The sequence below is a fragment of the Aptenodytes patagonicus genome, chromosome W (assembly GCF_965638725.1).
Source record: "Aptenodytes patagonicus chromosome W, bAptPat1.pri.cur, whole genome shotgun sequence".
NCBI classification, from domain to species: Eukaryota; Metazoa; Chordata; class Aves; order Sphenisciformes; family Spheniscidae; genus Aptenodytes; species Aptenodytes patagonicus.
The window spans coordinates 13882988-13910962 of record NC_134981.1 but is presented as its reverse complement, the minus strand read 5'-3'; the positions used below and the strand labels follow the sequence as shown (position 1 = coordinate 13910962).

Below are 27975 nucleotides of genomic sequence, written 5' to 3'. Positions count from 1 at the left end.
TTCTCCTGTCCTGATGTTTTTCTATGGTCAGCCCTGGCTGTTGTCTTTTACTTCCTCTCTGCTGATAAATAGTGTTGTTATGTTAAGAATGTTCAGTATCATTCATTTTCATCTCTCTTGAGGAACAATTTCAGAAAAGCTTAAAAAAGTATTTTTGTGCAGCTTCATGGAGGTGAGTTCAAATGAACAATCCCAGGTATGAATTTTAAAGAATCTTGTTCTTTCCTGAACATTTTGTATCTCTTTATCAAAAGGAAATCAGATTATGTGGCTTATAGGATATCTTTTTATATATAAAAATATATATATTTTTGTATACAGTCAGCAATTTAGTCAATATCAGTAGAAAGATGATGCTTATGGGGTAACACAGGTATGAAAAGTATGTTCTTTAAAGATTAAAATCTTGTAAGTCTTGGTGGAAAATATGATCTGTTGGATACGTATTTACCAGTAGGCATAGTCACTCACAGAATTTTGAGATACTTGGATCTGTTGTTTGGAAGGATCTAGGTAAATAGGAAGCCTGGGGAAATAATTAGCAAAATAGCCACTCTTGTCACTGCATAACTTTCCTCTATGTATTTCTCAAACTTCAGGAAGCTTAGTTTTTGAGGTAATATTCTAGAAATCTTGTGCTGCTTCACATAAGCTTAGACAATTAAAGTTGATCAGCTAGTAAAATTATTGTGTATAACTTCTAAACAATAAGCAGAATAACTTGTTTCTCCCCCAGCATTTTTCTTTTCTGCTTTACTTCCTTTAATGGAAATCATTTACTTTTAAAAGCGTTCTTATAATCAAGGGATTCAGTATCAATGTCTTCAAGTTGTGTTTCAGGAGAAAAAAATGTTCAAGAGTTTCAATAAACTCTGCTTTAGGCTGTTGCAACCTGTGCTAATGAAGCAACACAGTCGTGTCCTGTCCTGTCCCCCCGTATGACTTTCATCTAAAGCAGTATATTTATTGAAGCTTATCTAGTACAGATTAAAAGGTGTTTGTGGAAACATCTTAATGGTTGAAAACTTTTTTACAACATTTCCAATTACTTTTTGTGATAAAACTGTAGCTTAATCATCCAAAGCCTATCCAGATAACCTTAAAGCTTTTACATGAGTTGATAAAATTGGCCAACATATATTCAGATAATATCTTAATTTTTGCACTCATATCAGTTTGATTTTTCCACCCATCCCTCTTTTGTGCCTATTGAGGTGAGTTAAGGACAAAAATTTAACTTCAAACCAAAAAAGCAAAGGCCTGTACTGTTCACTCATCCTGTGAATTGTGACTTCTTTTAAAACACTAACACAATGTGACTTTTTCAGAACATTTGATTGTATTGGCATGTCGTGTCCCCCCCCCCCCGAGGGGCTATAGAAGACTTACCACAGTGCCCTTGTGCTGGGTAGGTCTTAGCTGCATTGGTTAATTGTTGCTTGATGAGGTCTTGGCTCATTTTGAAGCCTTCTGTACCACCCCCTTTTTGCCAAACTTCCCTCCTCTTTCCTTGGCTCTGTGGTGTGTAGCCAGGCAAGGGTGCTTCAATCTCATGCTTGCTTTGTGTGGATTCTCAGATGTCTAATATTTGAACTTTTTTCCTTTGGTCTGGTCTTACTGTTGTCTTTTGGTTTAGATATGAGTAGAAAGTGCTTTGCTGCTTGTAAGCTTAGTGTGTGTAATATCTGAAGAGGGTATTCTTCTGTCTAGACTGTCTTACCTGACGCTTAACTGATGCAATACACTAAGTAGTCTTTCTCTTTGAAGGTTTAATATTGCAATATATGTCAAAGGCAGTGTGTTCTTAGAAGATATGAACTACTGCCCACTGCAGTCAGTAGAAAGATGATGATTTCACAGAGCCTGAGTTTGTGTGCCTACCTTACAGTATCTGAAACAGTGATGATGTATCAGGATAAACAAAAGTTCTTCTAACATCTTCGTTGTGCTTATTTGCTAGATGCTGAATTTCACAGAATCGCACATCTTCTCAGGCTATAGCAAAAACACGTGGAGTTGCATGATTTGAAATGTCAGTGGAAAATGGATACTTGGAAGCATACTTTTGTGTGGGTGTTTCCTCTTGCTTGTATGTGTGCCTCCAGATCCATTCTTAAATTTTGCTGTGGTTTCTGAGCTAGCGCAGCAGATGTATGATACGCATGCTTGTTTAAAGAAGCGATTTATCATGTTCCTTTCCTGCTTCTAAAGTTTTGTTTACTGCAGTTACAAGTTTTGCCTACTTCCAGATATTGCTTTGGGACCACACTCACAAGGAGATGTGCCAGTGAAAGCATTTAGCCAGTGGCTTTTCCTGGCTATGTATCTACAGAGCTGAATTTTCAGGATGTGTTCTCCTCTTAAAGCTCCTAGTTTAAGATCTCTTGTTCCCCTTTGTTGCTCGGACAGTAAGTTAATGGCCCCCTTCAGTTCATTACAATTTGTTTTGAGTTAGTATTTGGTTAGTTTTGTGTGGCTACTTAGCTTTGTTCTGTTCTTTTCTGTCTTAATGCTGTAGAAGCTTTGCTTCTGCGCTACCTGTAAGAGCTACATGGCTTCCATGCTGTCATATAGCAGTTCTGTGTTTGTGTTGAATTGCTCAAGAACTTAAGAAAATATCTTGCAAAAATTGTGTGTATATTTTATTTATATATTAAAAAAAAAAATCTGTCATCAAATATGCATTCTTTTATAGTCCTCCCTTTTAAGAACAGAAAGAGACCAATACTTGCTGAGGTGTTTTTTTTTTAATTTGTGTTGTTTTGTTCTTTGCCTTGGGGAAATGCTGATGATCTCTTATGTGTGTAATGTGTTAGAAGCTGATGTTTGGCTATTGCTGTTTTAATCTGGGTCTCTGTTTTAAGGAGCCTGTTTTAAGAAGTTTTGAGTTGAAAACAGGCGAAACCAGCAGACAAAGACTACTGTCAGGAAGGTTTTAATATCTTTAGTTTTATTTGTGGTCATCTCTCCTTTGTTTTTGGATTTCATCTTTAGGTGATCAGAAACCTCTTGTGTTTCAGGCTATGAACCGTTCCCTTGCAAATGTGATTCTAGGGGGCTATGGCACCACATCAACAGCTGGTGGGAAGCCCATGGAAATTACTGGAACCCACACGGAAATCAATGTGGACAATGCAATTGAAATGATAAAGGAAGCCAATAACATTATTATTACTCCAGGTAAGACACTCTTGACTCATACAGCAAGATGTTCAGAGGATGTATTATTTAAAAACCAAACAAACAAAAAAACCCCAAAAAACAAAAAAAAAACCCAACAAACCGAAGCAACAAACAACCCAAAACAAAACAAAAAATCTGTAGCCTGTCTTGCAGTTGCAACATAGCAGCAGCATGTCAAATGTTGACTGGGGTTGTGGGATCTGTTTTTGTTCACAGGTTAGTCATTATTCCTCTGTGTAGAAATGTGTATATCACTTTTTTTTTCCTTGTGTGTGTCTCTTCAAACTTTGTCCTATTTATTTAGATTTTAAATTCTTCAGGATAAAGGCTGTCTTTTGTAAATTATGTTTACAGTTAATTTTGTGTATAGCTGTTGTGGTGCGAGTTTCTAAGCACTACCACAGTACCAATAGTACCAATAACAAAATAGCTGTCCCTTAAGTTACTGAAAGAGAGGATTTTGTTTATGCTTCTTGTCTACTTGCTCAATTCTGCATTGTTTTGTTAAAAAGCCTGCAGAAAAAAAATCTCAAACTTAATTAGTATCCAATAAATACTGGAATCAAAGTAGAAAAAACCCTGAAAACCAAAATCCTGAGTTCTCTGAAACTCTTATGTTGGCCATAGGTTTATATAGTTCAGTAGCACATTTCCTGTTAGGAGAAGTCAGGTGGGGAGTAGTTCAAGACTTGTTTTCCTTCAACTGAATGGCACAACTATTGTGTTAAATTATATTTTAGCATCGGAATGAGGAGAAGAATGCTAAAAACCAAAGTAGTCTTTCATTTTGCTTCAGCTTAAATTAAAACATCAATGAGATAGGGTTCTAATTTGGGAAGTTACCTTTGTTTCAAACAAAGCTTGCAAACATCTTCAAGGAGTTTGTCTCTTGCTCCTGTGGTCAAACCTTGAGGACACCATTAATAATTTATACTCTGCATTTTCTTCCTGGGCTTTATTGCTCTGCTGAATTAATTCAGATAGAAAGACTGAAAAGATTATTTGCTGCTAAAAGCCATATTCAGCTACTGAATTACAGTGGTCAGGCTGAAACTCCCCTGGGAATATATGAGTGTCTGATGTATATGTTGTTTGTTTTGTTTATTTTTAATTGAGAGCTTCTGTTTGTGTGGAAGGTACACTTATTCCCCATAACTATTCTGTCTACGCTGAAACAGAAAAATAGCTTAAAATTTGGAAATTCTTTCAGGTTATGGTTTGTGTGCAGCAAAAGCTCAGTACCCCATAGCTGATCTAGTGAAGATGTTGAGAGAACAAGGGAAAAATGTCAGGTAAGTACTTGATGAAAAGTATTAATTTTTTTTTCCTCATTCCATTAAAATCTCCTACAAGTCTGTGTTTTGGTTTAATCTTTCTTTCAGCAGTCATTCTTACGCTGATCTCTCTCTCAGAAATACTAGCTGGAGGAATGCTCTAGTCTTATTAACTTATAGCTGAATACCTAGAAATTTCATGCTTTAGTGTAAAAGGTATTTCTACCTTTTACTATTTCAGGGGATTAAGATACGTTAGACTGTTCTTAAATTTGGGTTTTGGAAGTAGCCCCAGCAGTTGGAAAATAATTTTATTTCTTGTTTCTTTGGTGTCATGCTGAAGTTTAGTTAAAAAGAATGGCTTTAAAATTTAATACTACTGTATTGTAGTAACAAAATCTTACTCTTTTTTTTGTAAGGTAAGTTAGCTCCTTTAGATACACATGCTCTGCCTTTAGATATAGTAGTACTCTTCTACAAAAAAAGCAGTGAAGTTGTTTTTGAAAAAAAAAATTTCAATGTAGCTTTTTGTATTCTGTTCAAGAGAAGAGTTAGCCTTTTCTAAAGCTGGAGTTTGGAGAACTCTGAAAGCAGTCACTCTGACAAACTTACTGTGCAGAGTAATCGCAACTGACTTCAGTGTAGGGAGAATAGTTTTTCTTCTATGCTTGTAGTCAATGGGGAGAGAGCACAGGCCTAACTTAAGTGCTTTGAATTGCCTCCTAGAGAAACCTCTGTTAAGGGGGATTGTTTACTAGGCTAAAGTAGCTTTATTTTATTTTTTTAAGTCCTAATTTCCTAAGGAAACTGACCCCTCTGCTTGTGAAACTGTTCGGGAATAGTTAAAGGGGTGTGATGGGAAGAGTTGAGGATTCTAGGCAGGAAATGAGGGCCTCCTTGCAGTATGGAGAAAGTGTTTGCTGGGGTCAGTCTGGTATGAAATGGAAGAGTAGATCAGGTAGCAGCCTCTACACCAAGAACACAGGACTTATTTCTTTCCTGGGATAACTGACTTGCATTAATAGCAACAAAAAAAAAAAACCCCAAACCTCCCCCAAAAAACCCAACCAAACAAAAAACCACTACCCCACACAAAACAAAATGGACAGTAACATCCGATTCTGACTGGCATGTTTGAAACAATGCTGGAAAAAATTTAACCACACTAATGTTCGATGCCCTCCTTTGGTTAAAAATCCACAGTCCACATCATAGAATGGTTTGGGTTGGAAGGGACCTCTAAAGGTCATCTAGTTCAACCCCCCTGCAATGAGCAGGGACATCTTCAACTAGACCAGGTTGCTCAGAGCCCCGTCCAACCTGACCTGGAATGTTTCCAGGGATGGGGCATCCACCACCTCTCTGGGCAACCTGTTCCAGTGCTTCACCACCCTCAGCGTAAAAAAATTCTTCCTTATATCTAGTCTAAATCTACCCCCCTTTAGTTTAAAGCCATTCCCCCTTGTCCTGTCGCAACAGGCCCTGCTAAAAAATCTGTCCCCATCTTTCTTATAAGCCCCCTTTAAGTACTGATAGGCTGCAATAAGGTCTCCCCAAAGCCTTCTCTTCTCTAGGCTGAACAACCCCAACTCGCTCAGCCTTTTCTCATAGGAGAGGTGTTCCATCCCCCTGATCATTTTCGTGGCCCTCCTCTGGACCCACTCCAACAGGTGCGTGTCTTTCTTATGCTGAGGGCTCCAGAGCTGGACGCAGTACTCCAGGTGGGGTCTCACCAGAGCAGAGCAGAGGGGCAGAATCACCTCCCTCGACCTGCTGGCCACGCTTCTTTTGATGCAGCCCAGGATACGGTAGGCCTTCTGGGCTGCGAGCGCACATTGCTGGCTCATGTCCAGCTTTTCATCCACCAGTACCCCCAAGTCCTTCTCGGCAAGGCTGCTCTCCATCCCTTCATCCCCCAGCCTGTGTTGATACTGGGGGTTGCCCCGACCCAGGTGCAGGACCTTGCACTTGGCCTTGTTGAACCTCATGAGGTTCACACAGGCCCACTTCTCGAGCTTGTCCAGGTCCCTCTGGATGGCATCCCGTCCCTCTGGCGTGTCGACTGCACCACTCAGCTTGGTGTCATCTGCAAACTTGCTGAGGGTGCACTCGATCCCACTGTCTATGGCATTGATGAAGATATTAAACAGTACCGGTCCCAATACGGACCCCTGAGGGACACCACTCATCACTGATCTCCATTTGGACATTGAGCCATTGACCACTACCCTCTGGATGTGACCATCCAGCCAATTCCTCACCCACCGGACAGTCCACCCATCAACTCCATACCTCTCCAGTTTAGAGAGAAGGATGTTGTGGGGGACTGTGTCAAAGGCCTTACAGAGGTCCAGATAGATGACATCTGTAGCCCTTCCCGTGTCCACTGATGTAGTCACTCCATCCTAGAAGGCCACTAGGTTAGTCAGGCAGGACTTGCCCTTGGTGAAGCCATGCTGGCGGTCTCGAATCACCTCCCTGTCCTCCATGTGCCTTAGCATAGTTTCCAGGAGGATCTGTTCCATGATCTTCCCAGGCACAGAGCTGAGACTGACTGGCCTGTAGTTCCCCAGGTCTTCCTTTTTTCCCTTTTTAAAAATGGGGGTTATGTTTCCCCTTTTCCAGTCAGTGGGAACTTCTCCAGACTGCCACGACTTCTCAATTACGATGGATAGTGGCTTAGCAACTTCATCCGCCAGTTCCTTCAGGACCCGCGAATGGATCTCATCAGGTCCCATGGACTTGTGCACCTTCAGGTGCCTTAGATGGTCTCAAAGCTGATGTTCTCCCACAGTGAGTGGGCGGCTCTTCATTCTCCCAGTCCCCGCCTTTGCCTTCTGCAGCTTGGGCGGTGAGGCTCGAGCACTTGCCGGTGAAGACCGAGGCAAAAAAGTCATTGAGTACCTCCGCCTTCCCCGTATCCCAGGTAACCAGGTCTCCTGTTTCGTTCTGGAGAGGGCCCACATTTTCCCTTGTCTTCCTTTTATCCCCGACGTACCTATGGAATCTTTTCTTGTTGCCCTTGACATCCCTGGCCAGATTTAATTCTATCAGGGCTTTAGTAGCTTTCCTAACCTGATCCCTGGCTGCTCGGACAATTTCTCTGTATTCCTCCCGGGCTACCTGTCCTTGCTTCCACCCTCTGTAGGCTTCCTTTTTGTGTTTGAGTTTGTCCAGGAGCTCCTTGTTCATCCATGCAGGCCTCCTGGCGTTTTTGCCTGACTTCCTCTTTGTTGGCACGCATCGCTCCTGCGCTTGAAGGAGGTGGTCCTTGAATATTACCCAGCTTTCTTGGGCCCCTCTTCCCTCCAGGGCTTTGTCCCATGGCACTCTACCAAGCGGATCCCTGAAGAGGCCAAAGGCCGCTCTCCTGAAGTCCAGGGTAGTGAGCTTGCTGTGCGCCCTCCTCGGTGCCCTAAGGATCTTGAACTCCACCATTTTGTGGTCACTGCAGCCCAGGCTGCCCTTGAGCTTCACATTCCCCACCAGCCCCTCCTTGCTGGTGAGAACAAGGTCCAGCATAGCCCCTCTCCTCGCTGGCTCCTCTACCACTTGGAGAAGGAAGTTGTTATCGACGCATTCCAGGAACCTCCCGGATTGCTTATGCCCTGCCGTGTTGTCCCTCCAACAGATGTCGGGGTGGTTGAAGTCCCCCATGAGGACCAGGGCTTGTGAGCGTGAGGCTGCTCCTGTCTGTCTATAGAGGGCCTCATCCACTTGTTCTTCCTGGTCAGGTGGCCTGCAGCAGACCCCCACCGTAATGTCACCTGTCCCTGCCTTCCCTTTAATCCTGACCCATAAGCTCTCGGTCGGCTCCTCATCCATCCCCAGGCAGAGCTCCATGTACTCCAGCTGGTCATTGCCATAGAGGGTGACACCCCCTCCTCATGTCCCCTGCCTGTCCTTCCTAAAGAGCCTGTATCCCTCCATCCCAACACTCCAAGCATAGGAGCCATCCCACCACGTCTCCACATCGCCCTGCAGGCGTGCGCACGTCTCTAATGCCTCTTGTTTATTCCCCATGCTACGTGCGTTTGCATAGAGGCATTTAAGTTGGGCCCCCGATGAAGCTGTCTTACTGGCTGGAGTTCCTTTGTGCTGCTCTTCAGGTGCTCTCCTGCTGACCTGTGTTCCTTCTCCAGGCTCTGGGCATCTATTGCTGGCTCTGGCATCAAACTGGTAGGAGTGGGATGGATTGAGGTTCCCCTCCCCCGGCATCTCTAGTTTAAAGCCCTCTTCACCAGCTTGGCAAGCCTATGACCGAAGATGCTCTTCCCCTTCTCTGACAGATGGACCCCGTCAGCCCCCAGTAGACCAGGTTTCTCAAAGCGAGTCCCATGGTCTAAGTAGCCGAACCCCTGGCTGTGGCACCAGTCCCGTAACCATTTGTTGACTCGTCAGATTTGACTGGCCCTTTCAAACCCCTTCCCTTTGACCGGCAGGATTGATGAAGAAACTACCTGCGCTCCTGAGTCCCTTACCGCCGCTCCCAGTGCTCTGTAGTCCTCCTTGATAGTCCTCAGACTGCTCCTGGCTGCATCACTGGTGCCCATATGAAGCAGCAGCAGCAGATAATAGTCAGTGGACTGTACGAGGCTTGGTAGCCTCTCGGTGACATCCCTGATGCAAGCCCCTGGTAAGCAGCACGCCTCTAGAGAGTGCATCTGATTGGCAAATGGGTGCCTCCGTACCTCTCAGAAGAGAGTCACCTAAACTTATCTTTCTACTCGTCCACTAACCCCTTCTGCACTCTGGATAGCTAAAGACATTCAGTGTGTATTGATGAGAGGTGTTTTGCATATGCTCAAGAGCTCCTGTGTTTGGACCAATGTGCTGCACACAGTGTTTCTGTTAAAAGTAGGTCTCCTGTCTGTTACGTTCCTTGAAATCCTCATAAGTCAATCCATGTGATCTTATGTTAGCAGCAGGATTTTAGCTTCCACAGGATATACTGCCTGATTTCCCTTTGCCTCTTCCAAGCATTAGGGCTGTGGTATCTTTTCTCACACCATGCTTTTAAGGTTTCTGAAGTCTGATTTGTTTAGAAAGCAGCCAGTGAACACAGGAAGGTCTGAAGATGTAAACTTCTGTCACTATTTTAATGTAACCTGAATTCACAGAATCACAGAATTGTTGAAGTTAGAGATCTCTGGAAATTGTCTAGTTCAGCCAGCCCCCTTGCTCAAAGCAGAGTCAACTAGAGAAGGTTTCTTAGGATCTTGTCCAGTTGGGTTTTGAATATCCAGTCTCCAGGGATGGAGACTTGACAGCCTCTCTGGATGATCTGTTCCAATGTTCAATCATCCTTAGAATAAAACAGGTTTTTCTTATATTTAAGTTTGTGACTGTTGCCTCTTGTCTGTTCACTGGATACCACTGAGAAGAATCTGGCTCTGTCTTCTTTATTCCCCTCCATCAGTATTTATACACAGTGATAAGATTCCCCTGAGCCTTCTCTTCTCCAGGCTGAAGAATCCCAGCTCTCAGCCTCTCTTCTCGTGACAAATACTCTAATCCCTTAAGCATTTTAGATCTACTCTTATCAGGTTCCCATAAATTTTTGCTATTGTAAGCAATATGGTGGTTAGAGTTCTTTGAGTATTGCATGGAAGGATTATTGGAGTGCACGTGACCAGTCCCATGGACTTATTCTGCTGGAGTGCTACTCCAAAAAGCAGAGAGAATTCTTAGGTGCCAGTATTGGCCCAAGTCCTTTCCTACTTCAGTTTTTCATAGACCTTATAGGTATTGAAAGTACTGGAAAGCTAACATCATGCCTCCCTTGCTGATTGTTTGGGAAGCTATTTTCTAATTATGGTAATTTAATATTTTAAAATTAGTCAAGGTTCAGTTTTCATTTGAAACAAGATATTTGGACAGATGCTGGTTAGCCAGACTCATTCTCTGATTTCCATGTGTTTATTTCAATCAGATGGTGACTTTCCTGTGGAATCAATATTCCAGCAATTAGTGGGGGTGGTTTTTTTTGTTTTGCTTTTCTTCTTCCACTATTTTTCCAAGTTCATGGAAAAGTTGTGTATAAGTCTTCGCAGTGTTTTACAGCATGTGTTGTGATGGATAACAGCAGGGTGGTTGTAGGGTTTAGCAGCAATTACTTGTTTAGTGTTGACCCAGAATGTTGCAGTTTTGCATATAAAATTGCTTTTTAGATGTATTTGTGCATGCATATGTGAGAAAAGAGGGTGCGTGCTGATGTATCTGCTTCCTGGAGCAGTTCTCTTAACACCTTATTTCTCCATGTTTAGCAAAAGCTGTATGTGTGTCCAAATTGCATTAAAAATTTTGAAGACCCATTAGTTCTGCAACAAAAGAACCTTTCTTGGCTAATGCGATGTGTCGCGTGCTCTTAGCTTTCCTTTCAGTGCTTCTGTGTGGGCAAGCTTTATTTTTTAGCAATCTTGGTGATATAAAAGATTATTGGTTTTGCCTTTTATGTTGGTTTTGCAGGGGAGAAATGTGAATGAATCCTTGAAATAACTGGCTTATACTTGAAATGAGTCAATTTCAGGAAGGGATCACTGCAGTGGTTACCTGGTATTTTAATGAAATAAATCTGTATTTACAGTTTGTGGTCATTTAGGCCTTTCATCACTTTGTGGAGCTCCCACGGTGTTCATTGAGTGCAGCTGCTGTCCCTCTGGTTTCAGTAGGCCTAGAGTGCCTCGGGACCCTAGTACGTTCACCATCCAGATGTAGTGACACTCTCACACATCCACTGTGGAAGGGTGCCAGTGTGGATGTACGATTGTCATCAGTCTGTAATGCCCATACTGTGCCAAGAAAAATTGCATCTGTCATATGGTCTTTTTTTGCTTCATGGCTCATGATTGATCCAGAGACACTGTTGTTTTCATTTACTTTGCCTATAGCCATAACATTCTCAGTGAAGAGCACAGATTTATATAACATGATGCATAACCTTTTATGACTGGGGTTTAAATTTGTGCATTTGTACTTTTGAGCACATGGAAACACAGCTTTCTTACATATTTGAAAATGTGACAGAATGGATTTAGTGTTATATCTGCATTTTTGAATTTTTATTGTTACCTGAGCTCTAATCAAATGTGTTTAGGGTTCTGGGTTTTTTTCTCTCCATGGTTCGAATTGCTTGTGAGTAATAGAACATGTGGATGGGTACCACTTGCACATTTCTCTAAACTTAATAAATAAAACTGATTAATTTTAATTGTTTAATTATTTCAGTTTACAGTCATCATTCTTTGTTGATCTATAAGAAAATCTGGAAGAATTTTAAAGGATGAGCAGTTAAGATGCTGTCCCAATCAGTCTTAACATACTGCATAGCTCAGGTGTGCATAAGATGGAAATCACTGTCACAGCACTGAATGGCAGCTTAAGAACAATGTGTGCTGATGCAAGTTTCTAGGAAGCTGAAGTATGTTTACTGGGAAGACACTAAGTGTGTGTGTGTGTCAGTTCTCAGTTTCTTTCTTATAGTCAAATTAACTGGGTGGATTCTGAATTATTAATGCTGCAGATGGAGGGACGAATGGAGTCCAGCAGATCTGTTAGCTCAAGTGCCATATCGATGTAGCTAGAGAGAACTAGCAAACCTTTCTGTACCTGATCTGCTTCTGCAAGGATGCAGCTGTAGCTGCATGCTCCTGGGTGTGTATTGTAGGTATGCCATTGGTTCCATATGGGTCAGCTCAGCTCTGGGTGACCTTACTAGGTCAGTTTGTGATGCTTTGTGGAGGCAGGCTCTTCTTTCTTCCCTGCAGTTGGGTTCTTGGGAGGGTTATTGCATTGAGTTAAGGTTCATGCCCATGTGTGGGGGTGAAAAGCGGCACGGACTCTGGCAGGCATGGCAACCGAAGACCTTTATTGCTTTTTGTTAGCATCTTTTATAGCAAGCAGAAGTGTACACGCGCTACCTGCAGCTTGCAGATAGGTTATAGCCTTGTGTTCACGCGCATCTATGCTCTAGCAGATTGGCCCGTTCTTCCTGATCATGCAAAATGCCTTCATGGTCTTTATCTTGTTTTTCTCCTTCCAGCTGCACATTCCTTTCTCTGTTGTTTTCTGCTTAAGTGCCTTGTCATGCCAGGTGGTACAGTGTTTGCTCATTAAAATCAATCTCAGGAATGTCCCTTAGTGAGATTCCCATCCCCACATCTCCCCCTTTTTGTTTTACTAGAAACACTGCTGAAACTGATCTCTCAATCGTTTTTCGCATACCTTGTAACAGACACGGCACACAAACCAGGATGCAAAGGAACATTACTAAGCATAGCCCTCCTAGCTTGGCTAGTCCTTTTAACCAGCCACTTAGACCCCATTTCCCGAATAATTTATCCAACCAGTCCCAGGGGTCTTCCACTCTTAGCTTCAGTACTCCTTCCTTTAACATCTGAATGCTGCGGTGAATTGATTCCGAATGATCAGATAGGTTCATACAACACATTCCCTCCAACTCTTCACACCCATGGCCTTGCGCTAAAAGCAAAAAAATCTATCGCTGCTCTATTTTGCAAAGTAGCATGTCGTATAGAATCTACATCCATTAATAATCCCGTTAGTGCTTCAGAGGTTGCATTTGATTGTTTCGCTAGCCAACATCCTAATTTATTTAATGTGACCAAACTCTTTGCTGCTGCGGCACCTGGAGCCAAGATTGCAACCGCAGCTATAGTGTTCCGGTTCCATAGGTCGACAGCATCATCACATTGTGAAGTGTAGGCATGTGCTCTGCGCTTACCGCGCGTCTTAGGGGTGCTCCTCCTGTGGTCTAGGATCATAGATGTGTTTGGCATTAGTAGAGTTAATCTTCCCAACGAACACGGCCCACCTTTAATATGAGAGGGAATGCCAGGCCAGGCCCGGTCTCCACATATTAAAAAGACCCCCCTGGGTAATCCTATAGGTGCATTGGATGATTTAGATATATTGCTGCTTGTGTGGTTACACCACAGTGATTCATTTTTATAGATTCCCAGGGTAGCGTTAACTGACCAGGCTCGGGAAACATTGGCCCCTGAATAATTGAAATACAAACACCAATCCATTTTTATGGACCCTAATAGCTCGAGTTCCTGAGGTTCTATTGGCAAGTGATTAAGATGTGGTAGGCATCCATCCCAATTGTCAGTGGCATGTCGTCCCCCCCTGCAGGCCTCCTTGAAAGGACTAGTCAGGCCCAAGTCCCAATTATCTAAAGGAAGCCCCACTAGGCAGGTAGAAAAGGGGTTACCGGGGGAAGATATCGACAGGCAGATGGAATCCTGTCCTGTCTGATTGGCCAGAGTCACCCAAATATTTTCCTTCGGCTGTGAGGGTGCCCATAACACAGCGACTGCACATAGTGATATTAGCCACAAGACGCCCCCCCATACTGGCGTCATGGTTTACGTTCTCTTTTTGTTCCGTTTCCACCCAAGTCGTTTGTCACACTGTCGTTTGGTACTTTCCCAGTCCGTTTCCCACACAGTCCACAGCTGGGGGACACAATGTGATCTCCCACACACTAGCTGTAGAATCTGTGGTTCGGCGCTCCCAGTGGTATGCCCTTTACACCTTGTGCACCTTCCCGCCCGGAACTGAGAGTGACAATACCAGTTTCTCTCGCAATTATCGCATTTGCACAAAGTCCATGTGTGATGTGTTGATCCGGGACACTGGAAGCAGGGAATTCCTGTCACCTCTCGATTATCCAGTTGACTGTTCTCCGCCGCCTGGTGTTCCCAGTCCACGGCTAATGGCAACCCACTTGGTCCCCTATATACCCCGGCACGGCCTGGTCCACTAGGTGGTTCCCCAAATATCGAATGAGATACTTTGTGTAAGTCCCAGTAATCTACTTCAAACCATTGATGCATCTGTGGGCTCCTTGGGCTCCTTGTCCAGATACGGTCGAACGCAGCGGGCAGGTATCCACCGGGGTCCACGATCTGTGGAAACACAAGCATATCCTCTCCCCCATGTTATAAGATCATAAGGGCCTTCCCATTGGCTATTTTCCAATGACTTGACCCACACCCGAGCCCTTTCTCCTACCGGAGAAGCTGAGTTACAAGATGTAAAGTGTCTCGCTATTACCGTGTTAGGGCTGCCAACTGCTGTCCTGTCTTCCCTCATTGTAAGATGATTTAACACATATACTGCTTTATGGAGGCGGGCTTGCGGTGATTCCCCTAGCATTCCCCCTTTTTGTTTTGTAGTAGCTGCTTGAGAGTGAGATGAGCCCGCTCAACGATACCCTGGCTCTGAGGGGATACCAGTGATATGTCGAATGCCCCATTGTGCCAAAAAGGCCTGCGTTTTTGCGCTTATGTACCCGGGCCCATTGTCTGTTTTGATCTGGTGTGGAACCCCTAGAGCAGCAAAGGCCCCTTTCCAGTGCCGTAAAATCTTTGCTTTTTTCTCCGGTCTCTGCGGTCGCCCATAGAGCTCCGGAGAACGTATCGATGGAAACATGCACATATTTTTGTTTGCCAAATTCTCCGATATGAGTAACATCGGCTTGCCAAATCTGTAGGGCCTTTTCTCCTCGGGGATTTACCCCTGTTTGGGGTATGGGAACTAATTGCTGACAGTCAGGACACATTTGTGCGATACTTCGTGCCGTGTCCCAAGTCAACCCAAATTGTCGACGCAGCATTCGGGCAGATTGATGGAAAAACTCGTGCGACAATCGGGCTTGTGTAGAAACGTCTGGTACAGGGATTGTCCATACGGGGGCAGCGAGACGATAAGCTCGCGCATTCCGTTCTGATATAAACCCCGGGAGAGAGGTATGACTCCTCACGTGGAGCACGTAATACGGGTTTACGCGGTGATTCAACAAGTCCCATACCTGTTTGAACATTAAAAACACTGGTTCGTTATCAACTTTTTTGAGCCAAGCCTTTTCCAAGCACCTGACAACATTGGCGACGTACTGAGAATCAGTAACCAAATTTAATGGCATCTCCCATTGGCGAAAGACCTGAATTACTGCGTATATTTCCACCAGCTGAGGACTTCCTACAACATGGTGAACTTGATGTTTCCATTCCCCTTTTTCGCACCACACTATAACTGCCTTACCTGTTCGTCCTGATCCATCGGTGAATAAGGTGGGTCCTTCGACAGGTACCTCCCTACTCAGCGATTCAGGAATTATACTAATTTCCTCGTTAAGGGAGAATAATTTGTGAGATGGATAGTGAATTAGAATTTGTCCCTTAAAGTTTTCCAGCGCTATCTGTAGTTCTAGGCTATTAGCCTCACACCAATTAAGGTGGTCTTTAGTCAGTGGGAGATAAATTGTTTTAAGATCTGTGCCCGTTAGTTCCAAACATTGCGCGCGTCCCTTTCGCACAAGCATCGAAAACATTTCCACCCTTGTCACTATCGTTTTTGGTGCTTGATACGGCAGGAATACCCATTCAATGATGGCTAAGGGATCCTGGGTACCCTTGGTGTCCCATTGGCCTAAGAGGCCCACTGCTTGTTGGGACTGATTTAGGACATACAAGTTAACTCCTAATCCTTCAATTACGCATTGTGCCTGCCTTTCGGTAAGTGCCTGTGATATTTTTCCTAGCGCTTGTTTGGCCTCTGTCGTTAATTCTCGTGGAGATGTCAACTCGGGATCACCCTTTAACAACTTGAACAGTGGATTTAACATGTCATTATCTATTCCTAGTAATGGGCGCACCCAACTGATAGTCCCTACTAGTTTTTGCAAGTCATTCAGTGTCTTAATGTTAGATTGCAAGGTTATTGGTTGGGGCTGTATCGTATGTTCTAAAATCTTCCACCCCAAGTACTTCCACGGGGCTTGCACTTGCACCTTTTCAGGAGCTATTTGCAAGCCGTATGTCTTAAACCCCTGCAACATATCTTTCATAACTGTGATGAGTTCCTTTGGGTCTCGTCCGGTGATTAAAATGTCATCCATGTAGTGATAACAAATTAAGTCAGGATATTTGTTTCTTATGGGTGACAACGCACGCGCAACATACATTTGACATATGTATGTCAAATGTTTTTGACATACATACATAAATGTGGACTGTTTTTCATGCCCTGAGGCAACACCGTCCAATGATATCGCAACCTAGGCCCTTGATGGTTTACAACTGGGAGAGAGAAGGCAAATCTGGGAGCATCTTCCGGCGCTAAGGGAATCGTGAAAAAGCAGTCTTTCAAATCGATAATCACAATGTCCCATTGACGAGGTATCAATGTTGGTGAAGGCATACCTGGTTGCAGTGTCCCCATATCTTGAATCACGGCATTTACTTGCCGTAAATCATGTAGAAGTCTCCATTTGCCACTTTTCTTTTTTATAACAAACACTGGGGTGTTCCAGGCGCTGGTGGTGGGAACCAGATGTCCTTGACTCACTTGCTCGTCCACCAACGTTCGCAGCGCGTCGGCCTTTTCCTGTGATAGGGGCCACTGATCCACCCACACTGGCTGATCGGTGAGCCATGTGAGTCGAACGGTGGGCCGAGCGCCAGTGACCCCCCGCTAAAAATGTTGATGCGGATCAGCAGTGCCAATCACTAGTCCCCAAGTGCTCAAGACATCTCGTCCCCACAGGTTTAATGGCGCAGGAACCACAAAAGGTCGAATAGTTGCAACCTGTCCTTCCGGGTTTACAATCTGTATTAAGTTGGCACTCTGCCTGGATGTCGACAGGCCTCCGATTCCCACTAGCCCCGTGTTGACCGGGATGGTTTCCCATGATCCAGGCCACTTTGCAGTACTGATGATAGTAACGTCTGCCCCTGTATCTATCATTCCCTTCACTACCAGTTGTTCCGGTTTGCTGCCTTTATTCTTTAGAGTGCAGGTCAAAGTGGGCTGAGTTCTTTGGACAAGCTGAGTCCAAAAAATATTTGGTTCACCTGTGGACCCAAATCCACCAGCCCCCCGAGGAATAGGATCCCGATTACGAACCACACTCTTAAAAGGAACTAGCTGTGCAATCCTACTTCCAGCTGGAATAAACACTGGAGGAGAGGGGGTCCATAGCAATGCTTGCAGCTGTCCCGTATAATCAGAGTCGATAACCCCAGGTAACACAAACAAACCCTGCATAGTAGCACTGGACCTCCCCACCAATAGGGCACTCAGCCCCTGGCCAAGGGGGCCTCTCACATTGAGGGGCACCCTGTGCACAGTCTGATCGTTTATAGAGAGGTTGGTGGCTGTGGAGACATCCACTCCGGCACTGCCCATGGTTCTGGCCTTGAGGTGATCCAGGCCTGCTGAGACAGCGGTCTCATGGGGTTTTGGGGTTGGGGATTTTGGGGTGGCATTTGTGTCGGTGCGCGCCCCTGCCTCGCGCTCGACTTCCCGTTTCCCGACAAGGGTCGACCGCGGAGATCGTATTTCGACCGGCATTGATTAACATAGTACCTCCCCTTGCGGCAGCGCGGGCAAATACCAGGGGGCTGCTGAATTCCTTCTGATCCTCCCTTCTGTACAGGATTCTCAGGACATTGCCGTTTAAAATGCCCCGAGTTTCCACAGCGGAAACACGCTTTGTTACCGGGACGCAAGGCAGCGGCTAAACAGGCTGCAAAAACCTCATTCTTATGTGTAATTGAACCCACACGATTGCACGCGTCAAGCATGTCTATTATGGTCGGATTTCGCAATGTCTGTAAGACTCTTTTACAGTCCTCATTGGCATTTTCTATAGCCAATTTCATAAGCAATGCCTCTTTGGCTTCAGGATTTTGTATTTGTTTTTGAATAGCTTCTTGGAGCTTGTCGATAAAATCCATATAAGGTTCGTTGCTCCCTTGCTTAATGCTAGTAAAAGATTTTACCGGTCGTCCTGTGTCAGGGACCTTTATCATTGCTTGAAACGCAAGGTCTGCTGATTGTCTTAAAATTTCAGGCGCCAGCCGTGCCTGCAGTTGCGGCGTATTGATAGGGTCCTCCCCCATTAACTGAGCGAGTCCCGCGGCCCGTAGCGGGTCTCTCGCTCGCCGCTCCAAGTTCTGTAAAGCTGCACGATCACAGAGCTCTCGCCAGTGGGCTTGCCAGAGCACTCTTTGTGTAGGGGAAAATACTAAATCAGCTAATGCTTTGGTATCGAAAGGGGTTAACAAGTGTCCCTTCACAATATTTTGCAATAGGCTCTGTGTAAAAGGCGCTCCCAATCCATATTGCATAACGGTCTGCCTTAACTCCTTAACCAAATCCCATTGAAGGGGCTGCCAACTGTTAGGACCTTGTTCACTGATTATGACAGGGTATGCCACAGTAGGAAGGTCTCCTTCTGCCAAGGCTTGTTGTCGAACGTTAAACACCAACCACAAGATTCCCTTTGTTGCCTCAGTCTCTAATTCTTACCCGTAAGCTTTCAACCTGCTCATGGCGGCTATTCTTCAGAGACAGCTCTTCACAATCTATCCATTTCTTGATGTAGAGGGCAACCCCTCCACCCCTCCTTCCTCACCTGTCCCTTCTGAACAGTCTGCAGCCATTGATAGCCGCACTCCAGTCATGGGATTCGTCCCACCAAGTTTCAGTAATGGCAACTAGGTCGTAGCTTTCTAGCAGTCACGGTGGCTTCCAACTCCTCCTGTTTGTTGCCCATGCTGCGTGCATTGGTGTAGAGGCACTTCAGCACGTCTCAGAGCAACAGGCTGAGGGCCCTTGCTAGCACCCTGTTCCTCTAACCTTGGTGTGTTGTCCCACAGCTTGTCATGGGTGAGCCTGATATTATCCCCCTCCCCCTTCAAGTCTAGTTTAAAGCTCTGTCAACGAGCCCCGCTAGCTCATGAGCAAAGACCCTCTTCCCCCTTTGAGAAAGGTGAATCCCATCCGACACCAGCAGGCTTGGTGCCACGTAGACCATCCCGTTATCGAAAAACCTGAAATTGTGGCGGTGACACCAGCCATGGAGCTATGCATTAATAGACTGGGTCCGTCTGTTTCTTCCAATGTTACTGCCTGCAACTGGAAGGATAGAGGGGAAAAAATTACCTGTGCTCCAGATTCCCTTACCAACCGTCCCAAGGCCCTGAAGTCTCTTTTGATTGCCCTTGGACTATGTGTTGCAGCTTTATCGCTACCCACATGGAAGAGCAATAATGGGTAATAGTCTGAGGGCTGTACCAGGCTAGGAAGTTTCCTAGTGATGTCCTTAACCCAGGCCTCAGGGAGGCAGCAGACTTCCCAAAGAGGAGGGTCTGTCTGGCATGTTGGACCCTCTGTTCCCCTCAGAAGGGAGTCACCTACAACTATAACCCATCTTTTCTTTCTCATGGAGGTGGTTGTGATATGGGGGGGTAGGCCTTTCTGATCTTGGCAACACCTCTAGTGTAGATGGACCATCATCCACATCATCAATCGACTGGCCTTCCACATCCAGAGCCTCATACCTGTTGTATAGAGGCACCTGGGAAGGCGAGGTAGGCAAGGAGGGGGTTCGCCTGCCACTCCAAGTATGGACTTGCCTCCATTCACTCCTTTCTTTTAAGCTACTGCCTTCTGCCTGGCGGGGGGAGGATACAGGATTCCCTTGATCTTGTGTTTTTTCTGGTGGCTGTTTCTGTCTCAGGGAGGGCAGAGCATGGTTCCATCAGTCTATCTCTTTCTCAGACTCCCTGATGCTCCTTAACCTTTCTACTTCCTCTTGTAGCTCTGCCACCAAGCTGAGCAGATCATCCACTTGGTCACACCTCACACAACTGTTCTCACTACTGCCATCCGTCACTAGTGAAAGGCTCTGGCATGCCCTGCAGCCTGAGACCTGGATGGCTGCATGTTTTTGTGGGAGCTCTGTTTGGGTAGCCGCATCCATTCTGGTGAGTGCAAAGGACACAGCTTTCTGCTGGGTGGATGCCATAGCTAAGCTCCTTCTGGGTGCAAGAGGGTGAAGTCACCTCTTGAGCTGGTAGGGTGATGATGCCCTTCTGCGCAAACTGCCGCGCCACGTTCTGTTTGCCCGCTCTGTTTGCAGCGCTCCCTAGGCTGCTTTTTTATAGGTGTGTGGGTGGCTGCGGTTGCTCTGGCAATGCCCAGGCCTCCTCAGCATCTCTCATGAGAGCTGCTGGCTCCTGGTGGGTGTCTCTGCTGCCCTGGCGTTTCCCTGCCTCAGGAAGCACCCCTGTATGCCAAGATCATCTGCTCCACTGTGGATTGGGCTGTCTCCAGAGCAGCTCGCCTCGGCAACTGGCCAAGTGATTCACAAGTGATCTGTATTGATTGGACTGTGACTTGTCAATAACACATCACTGATGGTCCGCTTCCATCGCAGTGGAATAGGAAATAAAGATACATGGCAATCCCTCTGTCATGGCAAGTTGATTTATCGGTCTTTCCCTCCTTTCTCAAGAAGTCTGTCTGAAGTCCTTTTATTGTATTCCTGACTCACTTGGATTTCTGCTCAGAAATTTCTGTTCAGAAATCCAAAAATTTACAGTTTTCTCTTGGGTATTTTCTGTCTATTCCAAAATACCTGTACACTTCCTTATTAAACATTTAGATTCAGCCCTATACAACATTCATCTGAGGCATTTCTGATGTGCTTGAGTCAGCATTACATTTGGTGATAGCTCAAGAGCTGGAAAGACAGAAAATGCACAGGACAGCAGGCATGATCTGCCTAGTTTATTCAGGGCCAGTAGATGAGCAGAAGAGTACAGTCTGCCCACAAGAAATAGATTTGCTTCTGACCAAAATATGTCTTTGGGAGTTGCAGCTAAATCAGTTTAACATCTCTGTTCTGAATTTTGTCAGGGTTTTACTCTTACAGACCTGCGCTCATGCCTTAACACCCCCCTGGCTGATACCCTGTCTGAATTTTTAGTAACTCATAAGCAGTGTATTTTCTGTAAATTGTTTTTGAGCTGTTCTGAAAACATTTCTGAAGTTGTTATTCTTAAACTGGTATAGCTTCTTAGCTCTCTACCTTCTCACTCCCTCGCATTTATTTTTATTTTTTATTTTTTTTTCCTCCTAAGATCAATCATGAGAAGAAAGTGGCACGTTAACCTGATTCAGCAAAGCATTGTCTTGTGCTTGAAGTCGAGTACCTGCTAATTTTTCTGTTGGATTGGAGTGTTAGGCTGTGATAAACATGCATACTCTAGAGATACCTGAGTCAATAAGGTCATTTGCCAAGTGCATTTCTAGGTCTAGAAGTGCTTTTGCTTCAGGAGGGCTGCACACTTTTGGCCTTTTCATGAAGAGTGTTCTGTTGTAGCCAGTTCACTTTACTCTGCGGTGCTTTTACTTTTCAGTGATGTAAGGGACCTGCAAAGCATATTAATGTGAGCAATGGTTTTGAAGCAAACGGGCTTATTCATAAAGAACCAAAGATATCTGTCACAAGGTTTTAAATATGGTACTGCTTGGAAGGTGGACGTGAATGCTTGCTGTGTGATGTGGCTCGGGCTGATGATTGTAGCCAGGCAGAATAGTAAAATAGTCCTATTACTTTAAAAAGTATTTGAAGAAAACCCACCGAGCTTGTTGGTATAAGCTTTTGCTGGGGGGGAAATTTACTCTGTTGGTAAAGCTACTAGTTCCTTCCGTGTTGTCACTAGAAGCGTCCTTGGCATTTTTATTGCAGTAGGCTCTTCAAAGCCGCTTTGCAGATGCAACAACTTTCTGAAAGAGTCTTCTTATGATGGAAGGATTGAAAATGTACTCCTAGCTTTTTTAGTTTTACTGGGAATTGAGTGTATTCTTCTGCATACTTGTATCAGTCATATTTTTAACTTTGCAGAAAAGGAACAGCTGCTCTCCAGGTGAAGAGCCAAATCTACGGGCCTTGTTCCCTTTCTCACCCACTTGGTTCCCTGCAACACTGGAAAAGTACTTACAGTATTGTTAAGATTTAACCATTTCTTTTTATTAATTCGTACGTGTACTTATACTTAAAGAACTTCTCAGCCTTGTAGGTCACAGGTGGCAATTTTGTTATATAAAACAGAGTGGTCAGTACTTATTAATGGGGTTGGAATTTTTCCTGTTAGGTTTGGTATTCACCCTGTGGCTGGCCGTATGCCTGGTCAGCTGAACGTACTCCTAGCAGAAGCTGGTGTTCCCTACGACATTGTACTGGAAATGGATGAGATCAACGAAGACTTCCCAGGTTAGCATGCGAGCTATAAGTTTCTAGTAGATTGGATTTGATCTTGTCAATTTTTATTTGATTCTTCTGTTTTTACATCACACAAGGATTTTAAAAATAGAAAATCTTAGGCCATTCAGTTTCTCTTTTGTGCCTGTTGTGATACCACTGTAGAGGAGCAGAGGTCTTTCTCTTGCAATCTGAGTGCTTTCCCAGCTGATGGCAAGTGAGCACAGAGGAATACAAGAAATGGCCTGACTCAAAAGCAGAAAACTGAGAAGCAGAGAGTACAGACAGGTTAAAGCAAAGGGAAACATTGGATGTAGGAGTATGGAAAAGAGTAGGTATTGAAGGGAGAGGGATAAATAGGCCTGTGAAACTTGTTTCCTCCAGAACCAAGAGAACTTTTTTTTTAATTGCTTGTAGCTGTGAAATAAATGACAAATGCTGTGTCTTTTTTTTATCACTGTTACTGCTCCATACAGGAAAACTACTGTTATTTCTTTAGGTCAGGTGCTGTGGATGATTTGACCCTGTTATATCTTGCAAACCAGTATAGCAATGTACATGCATCATCTTGCTTTCCTACATCTTTATTTAAAAATAAGAAAGTTTTTCTAGTAAAAGGTTTTTCTAAAGAATATTCAAAGGAAAAGCCAGGCACAGAGAGATTTGAAAGTGCTGATACTATGTGTGTATGAAACCACATTTAAATATCAAAGGATTTAACTTTGTGTGGCAGTGGCCTAATGAGCCCCTTGAAATGGGGTTCTAGATGCTTGCAGTTTGCTGGGGGTAGTTGGTAGCACACTTGGACTCTCACGTATAACTTGCCTTGATAAGTTTGTAAAATATTTGTGAATGAAGTCCCCATAAATGTTTGTAGAGTGCTTACCATAAGGGGTTCTCCAAAGATCAGATTTAACACGCAAATGTACATCAGCCTCAGTGTTCAGGTTTCAGATAATTTTTCATCAGTTTTATTTTCTTTCTCTTGCTGCAGAAACTGACTTGGTCCTTGTAATTGGTGCAAATGATACAGTTAATTCAGCAGCTCAGGAAGATCCGAACTCTATCATAGCTGGAATGCCAGTTCTTGAGGTCTGGAAGTCCAAACAGGTGAGACTAACAGAGTTGTGTTAGCACCTACCTATAGATAGCATGCTTTTAAAAACATGGTTTATAGGAGAAGCTAACAAGATTATCTTACTCTTCTGGTTTCCACGAGAAGCTTTTCTGCAAGGTGTCCAACAAAACAGTCAGTGCTCTGCAAGTGTGATGCGGTGTTCATGATTTACTAAAGCACTTGCTGATGATTATAGAGACTAATGGTGACTGCAGTTGAAAAGACCAATGAAAGTACTTCTGCTCAAAAAATGTGATTAGAACAAATGACGTTCTGCTCACATCAAGTTTCCTTGATGTGAAATATTTGATCTCTTGTTCTGAACCCAATCTTAGCCTCAGTTCTTCTACGAGTTAAGTATTCCTTTGCACCCTTTGTGAATTTTTTTGGAGTTCAGTGTTGTTATACTGAACCATTCAAGTACTCAGTGTCATAGGCACATACGTTAATCAGTGTTTTGTCTGTAGCTATGTGTTGCAATTTGAGAAATAAACATTTACATGTTTAAAGTTGGTACAGCTTCACAGTTTCTCTCCTGAAGGTGCAGTGGTTAACTAATTTGACATTTAATGGCTAAAACTGGCTGAAATTTATTTATTTATTTTTTAAAATCCCATGTATGAAGTAATACAGAGTAATAGTCTGGAGAAGTACCGGAGAGCGTTGCACCAAGTATTGATGTGAACGCTCATCTGAATTGTGGTGTTGACAGGGAATTGGGTTCTTAAAATAGTTTAAAAATGAAAAAGCCTCAAAAACCTATGTTATAATCATCAGTGCCCATCTTGCTTTGACTTTATTAACATGGAATAAAGTAAAAGCATATGAATAGATGTAGTGTCCACAGTCACTTCATCTGACATGTAATAACAATAACATGTTTCTGAAACTGGTCCAGACTTCAATTTATCTGGTATATTAAAATTTGAAATACAGTTTTGTAGCAGTGAGCACCCTATTTTGGCCAGGGATCTCTCTTCCTCTCCCCTCATTTGTAGAGGTTGGTTTTGTGTCGTCTTCATTTGAGGGGGAATGATGGTTGGTTTTCACTGTGTCAAACATGAACTCTTTACATGCAGGTCATTGTAATGAAGAGATCTTTGGGAGTTGGTTATGCAGCTGTGGACAATCCAATCTTCTACAAACCCAATACTGCCATGTTGTTGGGAGATGCTAAGAAGACTTGTGATGCCCTACAGGCCAAAGTCAGGGAATCATATCAAAGCTAAATACTGATTTATATTCCACTCATGATTGCGACTACAGTTTTGTCACAGAGGTAATAGAAAACAGGAGTTAGAAGAAATCTCTTACTGTTGTAATGCAGCTGGCATTTGGAGAAGACTCTATTAACTCCTAGGAGATGTAGTTCAGTCAGGGATGTAGGCTTTTATGGAAGGATGGGCACATTAGCCCTTCAAACTAAATCTCCCATGAGTCAGTGCATTAAAGAACAAAAATGTGCTTTTTAAGGTTAACGTTGAGCTGTTAGAAGTAGGAAGTAATTACTCTTTGTCATCTTTAAGTAGTTATTGGCTTCCTCCTCCTAACTACCTCTGTCATGGAAATTCACTAAAAGTTACTGTGCCAAAATTGTATTCTGTCTTACCATCAAAGCTGTTCTTTGGCCAGTATGGACAAAAATAACTATTTATTTCATCAAAATTTAAAGCAGAATTGCAAACACATGCTTACATGATTTTAGATCCTAAACATAATATTCTGTTAAATCTCTATAAAAAAAAATTGAACTGTTTCTTTTGTGGATTGTATGGATGCTGTGAATCAGGAACACTTTAGGAAAGTTATTTTTCTTTAAAATAGTTTCAGTTTCAATGTAGTGTCCACTTACATTGTGTAAAACAAAACACAGGATTTCAGGGACCTACTAAGTGATCTTCAAGCCTGACAAGGAAATGTACACTTACTTGCACTGCTTAACTGTTTTCAGCAGCTGCTAAATTCTCCATCTTTTCCAGTCATTGCCTTTTTAACTGTCTGAGGAAAAATATGGTCCAGTTCTGCACAGGCAGAACATCTTGCATACCTGATCTGTTCACAGAATTTGGACCACAGTGTTTCAGTTTTTGTTCACTTAGACTTTTAACTGTATTTGCTACTTTAAAATTTAGTGATGCTTTCTGAATTAACATTTTTTGTGATGCTGGAAAAGGTACTTTTGAACATATTTAAGATGCTGGAGTTTACTAGAATTTTCCTAAATAAATAAGCTGTTGTTTGGACAGCACAGAAACATACCAAACTTAAAATCCAGTGGTTTGATTCTTGACTTCTCCCTAATCTAATTAAAAGCACTATTAAATTCCCATAATAAGTTCACTAAAGAATTAAATTATGATATAGATTGCTGTTTTGTTTTTATGTTAAGTGTACTTGAGTGGAACTCAAATATTTGCCTAATAAAATGAATTTATCGTGTTTCCATAATGATGTAGCAACTGTCCATGGTGACAAAGGCTAAACAAATAGCTGTACTTGTGTTAGAAAGCATTCATATCTGGGGAAGACAAACTACTATGAAGTAAGTCTTGAAATTAATCCATCTTGATTGATAGAACAAACTTTTTATTACACCATGTATTGAGACTTCATATAAAATATAGTATTTCCGCTTAGCTACCTCTGTTTTTATGTGAAGATCACTTAAAACCCAGACTTTGAGCAAGTAATGCATTAAGAAATGTAACAGTGTATGAAAGAAGCTACCCTTATTGCAAATCTCTTTTATATAATTTGAAATAAAAATTATCACATAAGCATTAATATGTTGTACACTGCAGGAAAATACTTGTAATTAAATTTTAAATTAAAACATTGTGGCAGCTATGTTTGAATGTAGCATGCGTGGCCTCTTGATTTCATTGTATTCAACTTTTCTTTTAGGTCTGCAAAAAATAGGAGGGAAGTGGGAGAAGGGGAAAGACTAGGAAATGATCCTCTATCTCTCTCCCTCACAACTAAGCAAAAAAGGGATTTGAAAGGATTTAACATCCTAAAACGTTAATTTTTGTCTTGTCAAACTTGAAGTATCTAACTGTGGTATGCAACATGTCTCTGCTTATAAGTAGCTAATATAAGACTTAGCTTTTCTTTAAAAAAAAAATAAAAGGGTTGGGAATTTTTTTCCTTTGTATTTGGAAAAAATCATACAGTTATGTTGGATCAGAGGTACCAGTGTTATCTTTAAAATTGTGCTTTGCCATGGAACACCATGTAATTGTTGAAGTGCTAATAAAATGTTGATTATTTTTCTTTATTGATCACTGTCTCTTTTCTCTCCTGTTGTATTTCCTGAGTAGATAAGTAGTCTGACATTCTTTCTGGGAGTTAGAAGATCAAAATGCCACCAAAGGATGTTGAGATTAAAGAACGTAGTGAAAAGGAATCATAGTGAAATATGCTTTTTTTTAAAAATTTTTTTTATTTAAATAGTTCTTTAAAATATTCATTCTAGGTATGACTGATATCACCTGACCTTAGCAACTTTTATATGAGCTCTTCTAGTAAATGAAGAGGGTTAGACAACTGCTGAGAGCAGCTGATCCCAATGTGTTTCCTTTTTGACATAGTTCTTCAGGCATTCTTTTTTAACTTGGCTGAATGCTTCATTTTGCGTTGGCTGAAGTGGATGAATCCTATCCCATTGAGCCTGATACCATATAAGTTTGCTTCAGTTCTTAGTTATTTAGTTCTACGAGGTGGTCAAGTTGATTGTTATGATGATTTCAGTATCTACCTTCAAAGTGAATGATAAATGAATAATGTTAGCCATCTGATAGTCTGTTCAATTGTATAGTTGCACAAGTCTGACATGCAACTCGTTTTCTTCAAGCTTTGGTCAAGCTGAGACTTGAGGCTTCTCTTAGAGGCTGCAGCCTGGTGTTGATTCATGAGGTAACCTCTCTTTCCTCTTGATTGAGTAGCCCACCTGGGGAGCATATACCCACAGTATATGGATTTGTAGTCTGACAAATGGTAAAGCCATAGCCTTTTGTGGATCTGACTGCTAGTTTGAAGATTTTACTCTCTCTCTCTCTCCCCCCCCCCCGCCCCCCATCTCCAGCTGCTTATTATCACCCAAGAGGTATTTACTCTAGCCTGCCTCAAGCAGGCTATGAAAATTTGTTCTGATGAGATCGTGGCAAAGCAGTGCAGCAAGAACAAAAGAAGAGAGGATGGAAGACACATTTCTGTTCACCTGGTGGAACTCTTCCAGTTTGCAGTGTGTGTCCATGGCCTCGAGACACCTTGAATCTTTGTTTTTAATAGAAGTTGTAGCATTATTAAAGTTACGGAGG

The 27975-nt window shown here is 43.1% G+C and overlaps 1 protein-coding gene across 4 annotated transcripts in view; it reads left to right on the top strand.

Moving 5' to 3' along the window:
- Positions 1–27975, top strand: part of LOC143171933 (NAD(P) transhydrogenase, mitochondrial-like) — a 180603-nt gene that overhangs the window by 33281 nt on the left and 119347 nt on the right. For 3 of the 4 annotated variants that reach the window (XM_076361116.1, XM_076361119.1, XM_076361117.1), the window contains 5 exons: positions 3021–3180; positions 4394–4475; positions 22433–22551; positions 23534–23649; positions 24736–26933. In XM_076361116.1, coding sequence (XP_076217231.1) covers positions 3021–3180; positions 4394–4475; positions 22433–22551; positions 23534–23649; positions 24736–24885 — 627 coding nt within the window. In that variant the 3' untranslated portion in view covers positions 24886–26933. Of the gene's footprint in view, positions 1–3020; positions 3181–4393; positions 4476–22432; positions 22552–23533; positions 23650–24735; positions 26934–27975 lie in introns of those variants that run through there. The other variant, XM_076361118.1, reaches the window with a different exon arrangement.